This window comes from Etheostoma cragini, chromosome 10 (assembly GCF_013103735.1).
Source record: "Etheostoma cragini isolate CJK2018 chromosome 10, CSU_Ecrag_1.0, whole genome shotgun sequence".
NCBI lineage: Eukaryota > Metazoa > Chordata > Actinopteri > Perciformes > Percidae > Etheostoma > Etheostoma cragini.
The window spans coordinates 24370984-24389871 of record NC_048416.1 but is presented as its reverse complement, the minus strand read 5'-3'; the positions used below and the strand labels follow the sequence as shown (position 1 = coordinate 24389871).

General features: G+C 40.9%; 1 protein-coding gene across 14 annotated transcripts in view; it reads right to left on the bottom strand.

The window, feature by feature from the left end:
• The window catches only part of rapgef2 (Rap guanine nucleotide exchange factor (GEF) 2), a 104885-nt gene that overhangs the window by 18765 nt on the left and 67232 nt on the right, over positions 1-18888 (bottom strand). For 9 of the 14 annotated variants that reach the window (XM_034882917.1, XM_034882912.1, XM_034882919.1 and 6 more), the window contains 7 exons: positions 9147-9278; positions 4265-4442; positions 2713-2849; positions 1536-1694; positions 713-865; positions 365-529; positions 10-117 (listed from right to left, as the gene is read on the bottom strand). In XM_034882917.1, the coding sequence (XP_034738808.1) occupies positions 10-117; positions 365-529; positions 713-865; positions 1536-1694; positions 2713-2849; positions 4265-4442; positions 9147-9278 (1032 nt within the window). Of the gene's footprint in view, positions 1-9; positions 118-364; positions 530-712; positions 866-1535; positions 1695-2712; positions 2850-4264; positions 4443-9146; positions 9279-16350; positions 16908-18888 lie in introns of those variants that run through there. The other 5 variants (XM_034882920.1, XM_034882921.1, XM_034882923.1 and 2 more) reach the window with 4 other exon arrangements.

Sequence of the window (18888 nt, the reverse complement as noted above, 5' to 3'; positions counted from 1 at the left end):
TACACTTACTTCTTTCTCCAGATTGTTTTCAAATTCTTCCAGAAAGTGAGTCATGGCAGGGTCACCCTCAAAGTCATTAAAGTGATTGTTTACCCACAGCAAGACTACCCGTGTAACCTGGAGCAATCACATCATCAATACGGGTCAATATACAGTTTACCGGTTTACTAGTACATGTACTATGTAATTTACATCATGACCTTAAAATGGCTATGAGTTCATGGAAGATCAGTGCTTAAGTTTAAGTGTCTACATTTTCATGCAAGTGGTCTATTCAATTATTCAATTGCCTGTAATTGCAATATATAGACATTCTTTCTGTAATTAATATTTAAATGATTTCATCAGTTACAAACACCCGTACCTTGTCCCTGAGACTGGGGTCATGGAACCACTCCAGGAGCTTCTTGCCCACGACCATGGGGCTTGAGAGGAAGGTCCTGTAGGTCAACAGGAAGTCCTCGATGTAGGTGGGGTCCACCACTGAGTGTTCCTCCACCAGGTGCATGGTGAGACGCTCCGATGTGCCCTGAGGTTTAAAATGATGGTGTAATTTGTTTAAAATACCCATTCATGCAACATGACTGTCTTGCAAAGATCTGTTTAAATATCTAGTAGTACTTATTTGGTTGGATGGTCCCCTTTGAGCCTTCCTAAGTTGTTTCTAATTATATTTTTTTAAATGTAAATTTGCTGAGTGTCGATTTGTCACCTTAATGACGATGTGTCCTTTCCTGGTGCCAGTGCGGTCCAATTCGCGGTGTTCCTTCACCATAACAATCTCCCCTTCCTCTTCTACCTTCTGCATGTTCTTCTCCACCTGGTTGAGGATGCAGCAGTAGTCCTGCTGGGCTATGCACACAAACTGGACAAGACAAGATTAAGCAAGAGTTAGAGACATATTTGAAACATATTGACTCAAACTTAAAAACATATATTGATACTACTTGCGTTATAGTATTGCAGTTACATTTATGATATTTGTGTTACTAAATCCCACTAATTCTTGAACCATGATTCGGTCAGAGGTAGGCAAATCTCTAAGAAATTAACTGATTACAACACAGATTAAAAGTTAAATTAATACAACTGATAACAGCTGATTAGAAAGAATGTTTGCATGGCAACTAAAATACTACCCCCACTGATAAATTGGTTATCACTAATTAGAAGCAAAGATTGTCTCGTCCCAGCCACTGAGCTCAGCTCCTGATGATTAGAAGGACTAATGTCAAAACATGTCATAGCTCTTTACATGTGCTGGCCTATTTTCTTGGAGAATGGTTGTTTCTTACATTTAAGTGGATGCTATCGCCCAAAGCAAGTTGCATTGTCATGAGTGCAAACAATGCCTGCATGAAGTGGGTCACAGTGGGGATTTTTTTTTTTAACACTGTTTTTATTATTTTTGGGGAATTAATATCATTGGATATCAGGGTTCTTGACAGTTTTTTAACATTAAGATGCAGATACAATGGACCTGCTAACTCTAATACCATGATACTACGCCGTAACATTTACAGCCAAGATCTTACCTGGCAGTCATCCACTTTGGTTTTCATCACACCCTTCATGTATTCCTTCTCCATGGTTGGTGATACCCCAAAACTGTTCCCCATACATAGGATTTCTGTCCGGCCCTCAGGGTACGTCACCTCCACCGAACCGTTCAAAATCACCGACCACGAGTCAAGCTGGAGCCAAAGAAACACATAATTATAGTAGTTAGGTGTAAGAAAAGAAATAAAATGTTAAAAAAAAGGAAAAGCAATAACATTAATAACTTTTTAGATCAGATTAAGTTCAGTCAAGTATTATTCCAAAACAGTTTAAAGAGTCAGTTATTATTATTAGAGTAAGTTATTTTTCAAAAAGAACAATGTGGATAAACTACAAGGGGACTGCTGTACTAACGGATGTGTTTTTACTTCCCTTGTGGAATATAACAATAGCACAGGATGATCAGAGCTGCCCAGCAAAACACAACCACAATGCGGAGATGCAATCCAGCCAAATTATTGCTACAAGTCATACATTTATGACTGAAATGAAAAAAAAAATCTTGTTTGTTATCCTTTTTAGGGGGAATATAGGGAAAATTATGTTTTCAAGAATTCCTAAAAAGCTGACCTTTAAGAGACTCAGATATTTTACCCTGAGAGCAACAATGTGCTCATCGAACCCCTGCATACTCTTTGACCAGACATTTACTAAAGTGACCGGCCCTTCAAGGCAAGGTCTGCTCTTCATTGTTTGAGTGCATCGTGGAAAAAAACAATAACATTTTATTCATTGTATGACATATTGTGTCTTTAACACGGAGAGAGAGAGAGATACAGAAAGAGAGATACAGAGAGAGAGAGAGAGAGAGAGAATGAGAGAGAGAGAGAGAGAGAGAGAGAGAGAGAGAGAGAGAGAGAGAGAGAGAGAGAGAGAGAGAGAGAGAGAGAGAGAGAGAGAGAATAAGTGATGCCTATAAGTGATGTCTGCTTTAGTTGCCGATGGGATCCTAGATAAGGCATGCTGGTTGTCTGCCATTCAGATTTAATAGAGCAGAAAAAAAACGGAAGAGGAAAGATTCATTGGTGTGAAGAGGTGAGGTTAAGGTTCAATTCCTCGACAGACACACACACAAATATATAAATATATTTAAAGGTGAGACAAAGTCACAATACAGGGCTTATGTGTGCATAAATATGCAGCAACACACACCTCCTCTCCATCATTGAGAACGATGGTGCCGGCACGTTCCACCACAGCGAAAACCATGACGGCGCAGAGTTCCCTCCTCACTGACATGGTCATGTTTGCAAATGCTGGCAGTTGATGCATGAACTCCAGTAATTGCTCTGTGAAAGGGACAGAGGAGAGACAGCGGAGGAAGTGGAGGAGATTTAGAAAAAAAAGAGCAAACAGGGTTTTGACACCAAGAGGAGAGAAAGAGAGCAGGCAGCGCTCCTGGCAAGCCTGCATTGCCCTCACATCCCGGCCAATAAAGGCACGAGCTGGAGGCTAAGCATCAAAATGGATTATCACCACAGTGGATAGCCAACAGAGGAATCATTTTCTGGAGAACAATAAAGCCAAATATTAATTCCATTTATAAAACTCTCAAGGCAAGCCATTGCAGCCACTAAAACTGAATCCACATGTATTGCTCTGATCAAGTGTAAAGGATCAGATCACCAAAATGTAATGCCAAAATGACTTGTTTTATTCAACAAAGAAACCCTGTATATTTAGTTCATGACAAAACAAGCAAAAAACACAGACATTTGAAAAGGAGGAACTATTAAAGGTTTCGCACTTCTGCTGACTAACATGAATAATATATTATTAAAATACCCATTACCAGATTTTGGGAGAATGGCTTTAATATTAGATGTATCTGAGTTAGGGTTTTACCAAGGGAAATAACATATACTCAAGACATCCTTTAGCACCCTACTCTGAGGTCCAAATAGGAAAATACCTATCTCTCGCCATGTACGAACCAACTCTCCCCTCCCGGCTAGCCATCGGCAGTCTGGCGTACTGGCTGACCTGTGTTTGGCATGGCAACAGCCTCGTGTGTGAAGCTGCGGAAGCACTGAAAGTTTAATGTGCTGGGAGAGGTGAGGGGAGAGGATGTGCCGGAGTGACCTAGAAAAGCCTGCTGGCAGAGGGAGGGGTGTACCGCGGGGGATCAGCGAAAGGGGGGAAGGGGGAGAATGGTTGGCACTCATTCTCTACATCCAATGCATCATCCTCCCAAAGTCCACATCTGTAGCTAAGCGTCGAGATTTTGTATGTTTATTTATTTATTTTTTAAACATGCCTATCATTATCATTGGAGTTGAGTCATAGCTTTAAGGGATATGATATTGCAAGCCTGATGTGGCTTTGAGAATTATTCGAAAGCCTACCTTGAGAGCAGGAAAGCCAAATAGACTTCAGACAAATGTAGATTTATTGTGATCGATTTAAATGGCAAATGTTGGTGTGGCTTTTACACAGCTCCAAATTAATCTAAAATTGAGACAACATTGCCAGTGCTTTTTTAGTAATATTTTGAAAACACACCCTCTCTAAAGAAGTCTTGCAAAGACGGGACTCTCAGGCATGCACAAAAAATAGATCGGATATTTTTAAATTAAATGCTGCATGGCCAAATAACTTAATTTACAATAGTGCTATTCATAAGCAGCATACAGCTAACTGAAAGTTCTTTCAGAACTTACAGCACTAACAAAAAAAACAATTAAACCCCCAACTGGGTGCTCACCTATGTCATCGTCGGTTCTGTCCATGGGGTCCTTCTCCAGACAGTCCCGCACAATGTCACGGCTCATGAGGGGATCAGACGCTCGCTCAATGTCCTCCTCATCGTCGTCCTCCTCGGAGTCAACGGCGGTCTCTGGCAAGCCACTCAGGTCCATGTCACCCGGTTCGTTTTCTGTGGCCTGAAAAGAGTACAAAGACGAGGAATCAGTTCTCTGTGATTAAAGATAAACAAGGTGAGGGATTTGGTGGCTCCATCCAACATCAGCAGTTGGAAGACATAACACAACCAAAAAGTCAGAGTGGCATGTCAATAGCCATGTCTTTCAGCGAGACACCTACCTGAATGCTTGTTACAAACAATGCTAGAAGCCTAAAAAGTGAATAAAAGGATGTTATCTGCTGACCAATGCAATGACCATACTCATGTTCTTTTCAAAACCCAGACAGATTTGTAAACAGCCAGTGGAAGAAAAAAAACCAGCATACTAGGGAAACAGAGGCAGAGGTTGCATTTGCCAATACACACTGCTGAAAACATTTTTCAGTACAAAACATCAGCTGCGTTTCCAACCAAAAGCAAAATAAAACAGAAGAAAAGGAGCCTCTGTTAAACTGCTGTGCAAATTTGACCTATTAAATGAAATGGATTACAGGTATTCATTACATTATAGGAAAGACAGCCGTCAACACTGCATACCAAACCGTTATATATGCATAGTAGCAGGCTAATTAACTCCCAACTTTCCTCTCCTTTACCCCTCAGCAAACTCAACTGCCTGACTCGAAGGCAGATCCTGTTCTTTGAAAGCACAACAGGAAATATGTGATGAGATGAGGAAAAATGAACCGAGATGAGGAGCGAAAGTAATGCAATTACTTGAGCAGGAGTGATACTAACAGAGTTCCTTCTGCCATCATCAAAGGAACTGTTTCTAAAAATGACAGAAGTGCCCTATCGCCTGGTTCATGCTCAGACAACATGAAACATGACGGAAAAAACCCAAAGCAGTCGGAAAAAAGGACCACAAAGCATCAGCCTTGCTACCTCGCCCATAGTGCAAAAAAACAACCCTTCTTACCTTAATATGGTGCCCAAAATCAAGCTTCTGAATAGAAAGAGAAGATAGGGTTGCTTTTGCAAACTGTCCACAAAATCCCAGAGCCAGACGCATCTTCACCTCCCAGACTGTCAGTCTGCTTTTAATTTTTAATTTTTCAAAGCTCAGCGTGTCCGTGCCCAGTCCCTCACAGAACCCCTATGTCATTTCTCCACACCATGTGCAAAAGGCTCATTAATGATTCAGGCCAGTGAGTGGCCATTTGGGCGTCACCAGTGCACACACCCTGGTGGGCGGGGTCGATGATCTGATCGTACTAGTGTAGCTTTTTGACAGTGGAGAATCACGGCTCAAATAAGAAACAGTCCACAATACAAGCGGTGTAGTATCTATAGTGGATGTACTAAAATAGATTCTGTGTTAAAGAAGCTGTGAAAACTACTGACTTTCTGGAGCTGAAAATCTTAAGACTTCTTCCATATAATTCAATAGTATTCCCTGAGCACTCTTTATCCACAGACGGTTGCATATTTATTGAGCATTTTCTACAGATGGACAGAGGACACACCAGACAGGTTCACTGCACTTGTCAGCTGCAGCAAATATATTTTGAAGTGAGGATGCATCTTCCTTAGTAAATGTCCGATGTGAGGTAATTTTTTTGAAATGATGAAATCTGAGAGTGAGAACGCTGTATTTGAGGTTGCCTATGTGGCTTAGTGTCTGTGCACAGGTTTGTTTTCATGTCATCTATGCATCAAAAATCCATCAATGTGCAGTAAGCATTACAATTCAGCAAGCAAGTCAGGTGTTGTTAATATTTCATCAGGGCTATTCTTGGATCAATGCTTTCAAAGTCCTTCTGAAGGACCAATTTCATGATTTATTCAGACAAAAACAGCGGCCATGTTGCCGGTGACGTGAGACATTTCCCGGGGTGCTTCATTTGTCTAGGCCAAAAGGAGGCTGTGGAGATTAGAGACACCAAGGAGGGCCAGTTATTAAACTATTCAATGCTTTACCATCAACAATCTACACCCCTATTTGCTCTGTCTAATATTAAACTTTAACACCCTATTTCTTTGTACCCTCAACTTCCTGTGGTCTCAAGTGTAAAGAACCAGGCTTCCCCTGATCTGTTTATTCAGGAAGCACCCCCAGTGAAGACCACAAACATCGCTTGGGATCTACTACTCTATGCTATCATTAATTCTAAAATCTGCAGGATGCAGCTTTAGCTCGCAATAAAAAAAGTAATGTTGCATAAAACAAACAAGTCATGGAAATTTATATCACGTACCCCAGGACTGTAAGATGAGTTTCAATCCTTTTCTCCTCTTTTTAGTGCTTATACATTTGATGTATTTTACCATCTTGGTGTGCAAAGTCTGTGAGCAGTCTAAAAGTTAGTGAGGGGGCTTGTTCGACCCTGACGACTAGCTGACTTCAGTAAAAGACAAACTACCTCCTTTATTTAATAACAGCTACTTCATCCTCATTACAGGGCTGGTGCAACAGTAACCCCAATCAGTCTTAAGATTAATCTGAAAAGTCAGAAGATGATAAAGAGGAGAAGCAAATAGAAATATTTCTGCAATATAAATATACTTTAGACGTTCATGTGAATTACTAGATCATTTTATTTGTTCAGACCTTTCCATTTATACTACTCACAACCCAAAGACAAATATCTGGTAATATAGTGTGTTGGGGTAACAAGCAGAAAGAAAGTTCATGGTTTTAATCCATCAGAAACAAGGCTGCACATACAGATATTATTTTCACTATTGATTAACCTGCCAGTTATTTTCTCAATTAATTGATTCATCAAATTCTATAACATATTGAAAATGCCTCCTACAATTTCCCAGAACCTAAAGGGCCAGTTTCATATTGCTTTCAAACCCCAAAATATTCAGTTTACTAACATAACAGTAAATCCTCAAATCTTGGACTCTCACACCAGCAAATGTTTGGGATTTCCGCTTCAAGAGAACAAAACGATTGTCAAAAAAGTGTCAAATTCATTATCTATGAACTTACTAATTGTTTCAGCTCTAATTTGAAACAGTAATTACACAGTCATGTGAAGAAAAGTGTACAGACAAAAGAGCTTGTATAGTATCTGTCCAAAAAGGAAAAAAGATGCAGCACAAGCACACATACAAAGTAGACCACCAGTTAGCAGAGACGTTTGATTACACGGAGGTTGGGACATAAAAAGTTAAGGTGTCTGAGTATATATATAGCACCCAGAGACAGAGCAGCTGCTGTTACAAGTAAGACAAGCTGTTAAGAGTTGGCCAACAAAGAAGGGTTAAGAGCCTAAAGAAAAAAGACAGGGCAGTGTGTTTTAGAACAAGTCAGAGAGAGAGAGAGAGAGAGAGAGAGAGAGAGAGAGAGAGAGAGAGGGAGAAAGAGAGAGAGAGAGAGAGAGAGAGAGAGAGAGAGAGAGAGAGAGAGAGAGAGAGAGAGAGAGAGAGAGAGAGAGAGGGAGCAAACAGATTGCTGTAAGACCAGGATCAAAGACCCACACACCTATACAATAACACACACTCATACAGGCCAAACACGCAATTATAAAGCTGTATTCAAACAAATTGATCTTATGCTCCAACACACAAACACAAGCCAAGAAGAGGTCCAAACAAAACAAAGTGATTCTGACTGATGCCCCTGAGCACACTTACAAACACACAAATAGGCACACAGCAGGTGGCAGTAGTAGGAGCCAATAGGGTGATCTGTGTTAAGAGGATTAGTTGCAGGGTTTTGGGGCACGACGTCCACAGTCACAAGATTTTGTGTGTTCTTTTTAGCAGAGTCTTGTGTTATTTACCTCTTGGTGTGGGTGTGTGTGTGTGTGTGTGTGCGTGCGTGGGTGCGTGCATGCGTAAAAGATTGCTGCTATATAAAATGTTTCTTGTCTTTTGTCAGTGTCACTTATTTATTACCTCAGTCACACTCTAACCAGAAAAAAATGTTCAAGTCTAATGATGATCTCTGTGATAATGTAGCACATAAAAATAGCTCATACGTCACAGCTGGAGTTAGGATGTAGGCTGGACCACCTGCTCGCAGACACCCACCTGTCCGCCTGTTCCCCGTTGTGCAGAGACAGTGTCCTATTAGTGTCTCTTTTCCCCCTTGACGGCCAAGCATTTACATCCTTCCCAAATTTTCTCACTCTACTTAATGAGACTAACCTGTTGTCATTTCACCAAGGAGAGTATCACCAACTTGGAATAACATAAGCTGGGCTTCACTTCAACCCTCTACTTCATTTAGATTGGCTAGATTGTCATTTGTTTCAAAAGTTTGAAATGTGCTTGTTTTGCTTTATTGCTGAGAGTTACACGAGCAGTTTAAAACCACACTTATGTTTGTGTACAGTGTATAAAAAGATAGAGCCAGGATGGTTAGCTTAGCTTCACGTTAGCACAAAGAGTGGAAACGCTCTATCCAAAAATGTTAAAAACTATATTCTACCAGCACCTTATTGAACATAATAAAACATCTTTGTTTCATCCGTACATAACCAAACCATACAAACAAATCGTGACTCCAACAAGTTGTGACAGTTGTTATGCTAAGCTAAGCTAACCAGCTGCTGATATCAGCTTCCTATTGACTTTAACTGTAAGAGAAAAAAAAGATAAGAAAAGAAAATTGGCTGAAGAACCACGACCCTAGCTAGACTGGGAGAGGTTTAATCTCACAGGACCAACCTGCTCAGTGTTTGTCCGGTTATCCAACTATCACACCTACTGAACTATCCAGTGGAGTCCAAACTGGGGATCAGGGGCCAATGGGGGGCATCCTTACCTGATAAATGTCTGACAGGCTGCTGCTTCCAGAGTCGCTGGTGATACTACATCCTGAGTGGCTGGAGGAGACGTGGGTCACCTGTGGGTGCAAGCCGTCGGCCAGATGAAGTCTGCTGAAGTCTGCGGGGAGCTGCACATACACACACACACAACACACCCACAGATGGTCAGTATCAACCAGATCAGCCGTCACCACTGGTCACTCACGCTAACACTCATGCTGGCTGCCAGCCAAGTAGGAACACACTTAGCAGCATGTTGTCCATCAGTTTGTCTGAAGATATAGTGTAAAGAAAATGTATTTTTTTTCCTTTTCCTTGCATTTTTTTTCTTGTTCATCATTTAACAGAGGACGCCGAGTCATGTTATTGACCTGAACAGTGTTGTTGTTTTTTCTTTTTTTGGCATCTATTTTTTACAGCAACAACTCACAAATATAGCCCCTTTAATCTTAATTAGAAAGTAGCCTAACACTCTCTAATATTAATATAACATTTCTAAATCTCTCTCTTCTATTCATGAATACTATGGATTAACTTTTGTCTTTAATTCCCATTTATGATTATACATGTTAACACAACAAAACATACAAATTAGTTACACTGCAAGAGCTCAAAAGACCATTTTAAATCAAAGCAAAGAAAAAGGAGATGTTAATAAACTAAGTCAACTTCTCAAGAATCTGTCATAAACGTATTAAGTTTAACACCAACATAGGAGTGAATACAAAAGTCTGTCTTCAGCCTCCCTTTATGTGTCAGTTAAAGAGCACACTAAATCTGCTTTCCATTTATCAAAATGTGTTGAAGGGAGCCTCATGTTAATCGGTCTCATGAACTCAGTCTCATTGTCGAAGTGACAAACTGATATCGAAAAGTCCTATAACATTTATGCAGCTCCTGATATTAGCCGTTAGTACTGGAACTTCATTTTTATGAGTAAACCAACAAGAAGTGCTGCATACATAGAGGAAATACCCTAATTTAAGCACGCAAATCGCGTAACCTAAATAAACACTAAGCGGAAAAGGGGGAAACCCCTCTGAGTAATTAATACTGTATAAAGTAACAGAAAGCTGTGCTGTTATTAGCCATATTGTAAATGAGCCAACCCACTTCTCTATGGAGATAACCCTGATACGTAAAACACATCAGAAACCACCCTGTTGATGGTTTAAGACGCATATGATTAAAAAAAGAAGTATGAAAGTTTAGCAGTTAGTACATCAACAGTATTTGTGTCTTTTTATTTAAGAAAATGCTGTACTTTTTACTACTGCATGAGTACATTTTCACTTTTTCACACAGTATTATTTGGCTATCTGGGGGTTTGGACTGTTAAAAGAAAGATTATTATTATTCCATCATTGGGGAAATTCAACTATTAGCTTAAATTGTACCTATGATGACAGTTTATCTCAGTAATTGGCTGTATGATGTCCTCTATTTAAAACATGTTGACATAAGTTGGATTTTCAATCACTAAATATTATGTTATGAATTTCAACTGATATTTCACATATTATTTTTTAATGTGCACAATATATAGGCTAATGTTGATAATGATCCCATCCTTTCTGACAAAAAAGCCACAGGGGTTAATTATGAATTTAATCAACGTGCCTGAACTGGTTCATGAAGTATATAGATGTTAATATTTTATGGCTTAATGTTTTATTTACCAATATATATTTGATACTCAGCAGGGAGACCAGACCACCCAGAGCCATTTCAACATCCACTTCTGGCTGTGGCAGGTCATGAATATTAAATGTTTACACCTAAAAGTCAACTGTGGCTGATTTAACTAGGTTGCTTCATTCATCATATGATATCCGAGCTACATCAAAACATCTAAAGAGTAAGTTTAACAGTCTTTTGCATGCTGTGTGATTTCAGATGTGGATGGTAAACAAGATTTTGAATTTTATTTATGTATTTTAAATGTACATTTTTAACCCAGTGCCAGTAAATAAAGGCCAGTCTATAAATGTCTTAGAATTACATTTTGCCCCAATAAATCTTGATGTAGGTGTGACATTACACAGATTGTGCAGCCACTAGCCAGGCTTTTAGCTCTTCTCATCTGAGCTGTAAAAGGTAAAATGGTCTCTGAAGAAAAGTAGTCTGGGCGTCAGTGTCATCTACCTCAAAATGCACTTTGGGCTATAAGTAAATACCCTGCCTCAGATACTTGGATGAAAATTAGCCTTAACATTGGCAACACTATGAAGTATTTCTTTGGTAACAAATAGAATAAATTAGAAATACATCTTTGGAGGTTCATTTGCAAGTAAATGGGTATGAGCCGTCATCTGCTCTTGAACATACTCTGAGAAAACGTCACAGTTTCTGAAGCACCCATCTGCATTACAGCTTAATTGAAGACTTCTGGAAATGGGTGGTTTTGCTGGCAGAATTATCACTGTGGAATATTGGAAACTATATAAGTGGTCATTTAAAGGACTTCTCAATATTCATGATCTGCCCATTGAGACAGACCCACAATAAATTCGAAGAGCTTGCAGGTGTTCTCAAAAAAATGAGAAACTAAGAAATACCTACTCGCAAAGCGCCTTTATGTGTCAGTGACGTAAGAGCCAGACAGTGCAGCTCCTGTGGCACTGAGGTGTGATGTGACTACACTGTGTCAAAGATTGGCATCACGTTTAATTATCTGGATGACTGCACTAACCAAAATGGTCGACCGGAGGGCCCAGTCATTCACTAACTCGCCTCAGGCTGCTATTCCCCATCCCCTCGTCTGGTCGCCTTCACTCTGAACGCCTCCAGCTGACTTCTACGTTGTTATTATTACCGGCTGGGCTTTATTGTGTAACTGTGACAAATGTCTTTGTTCGTAACTGTAGTGATAAAGCCTCATCACCTTTTCTTCTGATGACTTCTGGGACCAAAACAGATTATGGTGCAGTTTATCACTCTTGTGTAATGCAAACATTAGAAGTGGAGTTGTGTTGGAGCTACAACTATGACCATTTATATGATTACTGTACATCTTTTGTAGGAGTGTTGTGGCTTTATTGGGAGAGGTACAAGACCATTTTTGGGGTTGTTGACAATCACAAAATTTTAGAATACCACCAGCCTCATCATTTCAGAATATTAAAAAAAGTACAATTTAAAAACCCCACTGCCCAATATGAATCAAAGAAAACGTGTACAATTAAATTCCTAATTTATTAACATATTCTTAACAGTTTGGTTGCACATTCAATGAATGGAAGTGCACAAAGGGTAATTTGATTGAATATTCTAATTATGGAGAGTGTAGTGTCTATCAATATGGCCTTCCAACCAGAAACTGGAGTGGCCTGTATGTCAATAATAATACCCCCACTCGTTTCCACAACCAGCTAGAAAACTCCCACCTCCTCCCAACAAACCCCCATAAACTACAAGCCCCACCCCCTGGAAAGAGGGAGAGATAAAGGGAGGGCAGGAAAGAGGGATAAAGGGAGAGGATAATAAACACCTAATCCTTTCTCTCCCCACTCATTTAGGTCACCTGTCTATCAGCCAATAAGCCAGCGTCCATTTGCTCTATAAGTATGTGGGCCATTCACCTCTTCAGCCCAGTGACACGCAAGAGACTGGGCCAAGATGGATACCAGCACAACAATAATGACACAAACTCATTACGCTTTTCCAATCAGTGGCACGAAAACACAGCAATTCATGCGCTGTGCGTTGGTAACCCAAATCAATCTGCCGAGTCTGTACAAGCACGCTATTCCTTAAATCTATTAGTGATATGCTCACCACCAACCAACTAAATTGTGAGTTTTCTCCTACCGTATTTCGTTCCTCTCTGCACTCCTCTGCTCCGAATTCAGTGCTCTCTTGCAAACAGATGAAGTGAGATCTGCAGAACAGCAAGCCTAAAATACGTACAATCAGCTGTCACAGGAGGATTAAGCATTGCTCTAATGCTCAAACCACAACACTCAGCTCTGCCTACATGTGAGCAGATGCGGCGCTCCTTAAATTACACTGTAGACCTAATGACCTAGATTGCTGGGTGGAAACCCTGGGTGAAAGCGCTGGCTGGTTCTCAATCTCTTTACTGCCTTTATATATTGGGAGTGAATCTGTGCTAAACTAGATGTCCAATACTGAGGGTGGACAAGTTCAGAAAAGCAACCCTGCATGGTCTACCAAGAATAAATAAATGGATCTCACAAACACCCTCACATTACCTCTGAAAGGACTGAAATGTAAATTGTTGGTTTAAATTATGAAGCAAAACACAACAAAATAATCTTTCTTTCCGATTTCAAGCATCTATAAGCACCTGAAGCTGTGCTGCTCCTTTCAACATTTCACATGTGGTTTGGAACGTTGTCTACAGGTTAAAAAATGGATAGCTGCCAAAGATGGAAGACTAAGAGACAGCAGGCACATCCAAGAGTTTCCCCATGACCATGGTGACAGCTTCTCGTTTTCCTGAGCCTCGCGGATCAAGAGATTAAAACCCTTTCGGCAGGGTGTCCGATTAAACGGGCTTGATATGCTCTCTGGGCTTTCCCCTCCCTAGTTACAATTCCACCAGTCAGTACCACAAAAACCAGCAGACAAGGGGTGATGATTACCTGCAATGGAGAAATACAGTCCACTTCACTGCTATTACAATCATTGCTCTTCCAGATGTCAATTATTGTAAAAAGTAAGCCTCTCCTGCCTAACGAATGTTAGTGGATGCTTAAAAAATCTCCAAAAAGTATGTTTGCTAACACAATTTTTATAATACTGCCAGTGGTTAGCAAGTTTATAAGGATTATGAGAGACAAAACTGCAAGTAAATGAAGAAAACATGTTATATTAGTGGTAAAGAGAAGAGTCTCGGGGTCTAGTCCCCTGATTTAGCCCTATGTCTTGAGTGCAAAGACATGTTTTATTACAATGCTGAAAGATAAGGAGACAGCATTCATGGCCACACACTCACCAAAAGATAAAGCTATAAATGTCCATAAAAACCAAATAAATCAACTTCAATAGCACTATTATGAGTCTATATGTGCCTTGTTGCAATAAAGATAAAATGCAGCCATAAGAATGGAAATCACAGGTCTCCAGAGGATATAAGCAATCAGGGAATTATACATATAGCAACCAATGGTCATGAGCCTACTATGGTGTCGTCATTACTGTAATCAGATCTGGTGGCTGTTATTGACTCTACCCATGGTGGGTTACCTCCTGGGCTAAATGAATATTTACACAAGCCTCCATTTGTATGCTAAAAACATAAGAAAACAAAAATCTAAATGAAGGGGTTAGACAGAGAAGATAAACAAAGAAAAGAGACAGGAGAGGTAAACAGGATCTTCCCCTAAAAAAACAACACAGCAGAACTTACACATGGTGAAAGATATTTGCAAAACAAGCCAAAGTTAGATTATCACACTCATGTCTCATTATATTTTATTTAATTGCTACTTGCGTTAACTTACTGATTTGTCTGCTTGTGTTGTCTAATTTAAAGTGTACCTGTGCCGAGTTTTCATCGTGTTTTGAATGTTAAAAACATTTGCTGAATTAAAATGATTTGTGACTTGACAACAACATTGCTTTTTTCATAACTATTGTAAGGATATTTCTGAGTGTGTAGAATAGCAACTTCTCACTTGGCCAAGTGGGTTTGATAGATTCCTGGAAAACCAGTTAAATCAACGTGGAAAGATCTATTTCAATGAGGTTATTACTGAAATAACTATATTATAGATTATTACAATCATACTACTTTAGCAAGACATGCCAATTGTGCTGACATCAAGGAATATTCAGCATCAATATGCTATTGAGCACCACACTGTATGTTGCACGTAAAACCTTGTAAAATCCCAGAGATGTCTGAGGAAACATTACTATCCACATGAAGAGTATACTTTTGCATATAAAAAACATTTTAAAAAGTAGTACATTGCATTATTTTAAGCAAAATAAAATTTCGTTCATAATTGGGTTCAAACATGCAATAATATAGTTTTAGATGTTATGAAAAATAGCCTCTTAGAAATAGATAATTGGGGCCCTTGGTATCCTACACTAAGGCCTCCCTGTTGCACAAACGGCCAGGAAGGCGGATGAGATGTGTCAAAAATGACACATCTATGACTATTATTGGAATATGAAGGTGATTTTTCGTTCAGTAGCTGTGCTCTGTGAACCAGGAACAGTCTAGCAGTGTGATTTACAGCCCCGCCTCTGAGTGTCTATGTGGTCTGACTTGTGAGTGATGCCAACCGCGCTGACAGCCGATCAATACGTTCACCGTTCAAGTGCAGATCAGCTCCAGCCTCCGAGTGTCTGCTGGAGCTGCTTCCAGCACCACGGACAGCGCCACCAGCACCACCACCACATCAACTAGAGGGTCACACTAGTACTTCAGCTGTGAGGCAGAAACACCCCAAACATATCAGCTGTATTCATTTATGTTCTGCTTTAAACTAACTCGTTATGCATCGCGTACGATAACGCCATACCATGCCTGTAACAGCTCACGGAGGTGAAGAGGTGGGGTAACAGAATTTAGGGCAGCTTCATTTCTGCACACATGACATCACATCCCGTCAAAGCACCCTGATGTTTTGCTTGTACAGATTTTACTTATCTTCAAAGCAAAGGACACCTGGCGATGATTCATTTCGTCCTGGGGACCTACAATCAAACATTGTCATCTCAGTGCGTCGTAAAACATAACGAGGGCAGAGACACACCGCCGGATGGGAGTGTGCGATTTTAACCAAAAGGCATCGACTCAAAGCAGTTTGAATGATAATTAGCCACATAGCCCACTGACATGCTAATTATATTTGTCAACATATATTTAGCCTAACCTATTTTTTTTCCGAGAACGTGTTAGGCATGTACGATCTGTATAGTTCTTAACATTCACGCGAGTCTGCTTGCGTCTGCGTGCGTGAGTGAGTGACAGCAAGCACATGGCGGCCGTTTCTAGTACAACACACTGACACACATCGGAGGCTCGACAGGGCAATAATCAGCCTCTGGTGAGCCCGTCCTTGGCCAGCCCTGCCTTCATTCATCTTGTGGATGCTCGATAGAAATCCGATGCACATGCATTATACGGCCGGTAATCATATCTAGTGGGTCATAAATGAGGGAGAGAGGGAAAAAAAGTCAAGATGAGGAGAAGACGTTGCACCTCGATAGGCTACTTACCGGGGTTTTATCTGGCTGGCTCGGGACTCCATTGCTGTCTGATGCTACTAATGGTTTCATAATGAAAAACTGTTCACCGGGCTCAAATCTAACATCCCGGACCTGCTCTAGGCTACAGCAGAGAGCCCCATGTTCATCCAAGCCGCCTGCCCTCTCCCCTCCCTCGGCTGCTCTGTCTCCCTGGAAGGAGGCGGCGGCTTGTCAGTTCGGGGAGTATCCGCTGTTCCTTGGCCTGATTAGACTCTCCAAACCAACACCAGCTTCTGCGTTTACACCAGCCTCCCCGCTGCTTCTCACAGAAATATCTTAGAACCAAACAGGAGGATGAGAGAGGGAAAAAATCCTTTTTATCCAAGCGAAGACGAGCCACTTTTTTTTTTTTTTTCTCGTGCACTTGACAATCAAATCTCCAGCCGGAGAACGGCGGCGCGCCGATAATAAAGCAGAAAACAGGAAAAAAGAAAAGATGAGAAAAAATGGCTGACAACACTTTCACTCACGTTTGCTCCCTCCGCCTTCTCTCTCTCTCTCTCTCTCTCTCTCACTCTCCCCTCCCTCTCCCGAAAGTACAGCTACACAAACGGAAACACGCGCGCACACAAACGCCTTTATGCACCATTACATTATTTGAAGACTGAGACGCCTGCAGCCCCCACCGTGGTACTAACGTTAAACCCAGCGGTTTGTTTGTAGGGGGGGCTGTATGTGGAGTGTTTCTTTTTTTTTGGGGGGGGGGGGTTAAGGACCTCCTCCCTGCCAGACAGTGAGAGCAGCCACTATGGCTGTATCCCTCTGGAAGGCTTACTACACCCCCAGCACAAATAGAGAGATAGAAAGAGGAGAAGGGCAGATGAGAAAATGAAAGTGAGCAGGAGAGATGAGAGGGAGAGAGGAAATGAGGTGACACAAAGAGCAAACCGTCAGTTAAGAGTTGACACACAGTGGAGAGGTGGGAGGAAGTGCATACAGTACAATCAAGAGGTAGATGGGTGATAGAAGGGTGAAGGGATAGAGAGAGGAGAGGAGCACAGTGCGGGTAATGCCATTATCACAAGACTGCCGGCTGGTGCCCGTTGGCATAGTAACGGAATGAAGGAAAGCCATTTCCTGGGCGGGGAGACAGAAATGGAGACAGCAGCACTTCCTCTTGAGAGAGCGAGAGTAAGTAAAGGAGGTAGGCACACAGAAAAGGGGAATAGAGTAGCGTAATATCTTGAGAAAATGAGTAAAAAGACAGATGAAGCTCAAAGATGGAGGAGAAAAAAGTATTCAAAATGAACACAGAGAATAGCAGCAATGATGTCACTCTGTCACTCAGCTGGAATAGCCATGGCAACTGGCTGAGCACCCCCCCACACACACATCCACCCCCCTACACACCCTCCAGGGCTTTTGGTTGCTGTGGTGACAGAAGCAGCGAGACAAGGCAAAATGGAGGAGGGAGGGGAGCCGTGTGTGTATGTGTGTGTGTGTGTGTGTGTGTGTGTGTGTGTGTGTAAAGAGAAGAGACACCAGATGTGGCATTAGACCTCCACTTTAACTTTAGTCAGCTGTACTACAATGAGCAGCAGCGTCACCAACAAATGTTACACAAAACAACACGTTACACCTTTCTGCGTTGTGTGTATATGCTCCGGTGGCAGACCATGCCTCTAGAGACTCTGGCTATTGGACACACAGATGGCCCCGTATAAGAAGAAGAGATATAAGGATGGCACTTTAAATGACAAAAAGACGTCACAGGAAACAACAGAGGGGTTTAAAGGCCACCCAAGACAACAAACAACAGAGCTTCTGCAGTATATATCCACATCAACAAAACAACATCCAATTCGGTTCACAACCACAAAAAGCATTAACATTACCAAATAGAGCTGTCATCATTTCCGCTTCATCAAGAAGTGTGCCACCTCAAAAAGACATTTTGTTGTCACACCATTTTTCCGAAATGTTGATGGTGTCAATCACGTCTCTGCTGTCCTGTTTCATTGCTGTTATTTTCTCGTCATTTTGATGTTTAAAAATATAACAACAAGTCAATTCCTTTGAGTACAATATAACAGCATAAAGCTGCAATACTTTGCATATTAAGAAAAAGGAGCAACTAAACCAAGCACCAAAACTACTACTACTACTACAAATATTTTTATGATTAAGTATTTTTTTAAGTTATTATTGTAGTGAAAATGCCAAACATCTATTGATCTATTTTTATCTATTTTATTTAATTCTATTGTATATTTTTTTTAGGATTTTGAGTGTGGGTTAGACAAAAAGTGAAGGAATTGTGCAAACACCAGCATAAAAACTCAACAAATATAAAAACAGTTTTGGATGAGGTTATTGCACATTTTGAGCATTTGAAACATACATTTATGGATGTATCGACCGCTGAGACTGGAACTTTTTGTCATGCTGTATATAAAGAGCCTGGCTGTGCTACCTCAGACAATGCCTAGAAAGCAGCGTACTGCTTGCTGGTTTTGGAGCTGCTCCAGTCAAAGAAATGGGGAGTTGTGTGGGAGGAGGTGAAGGGGG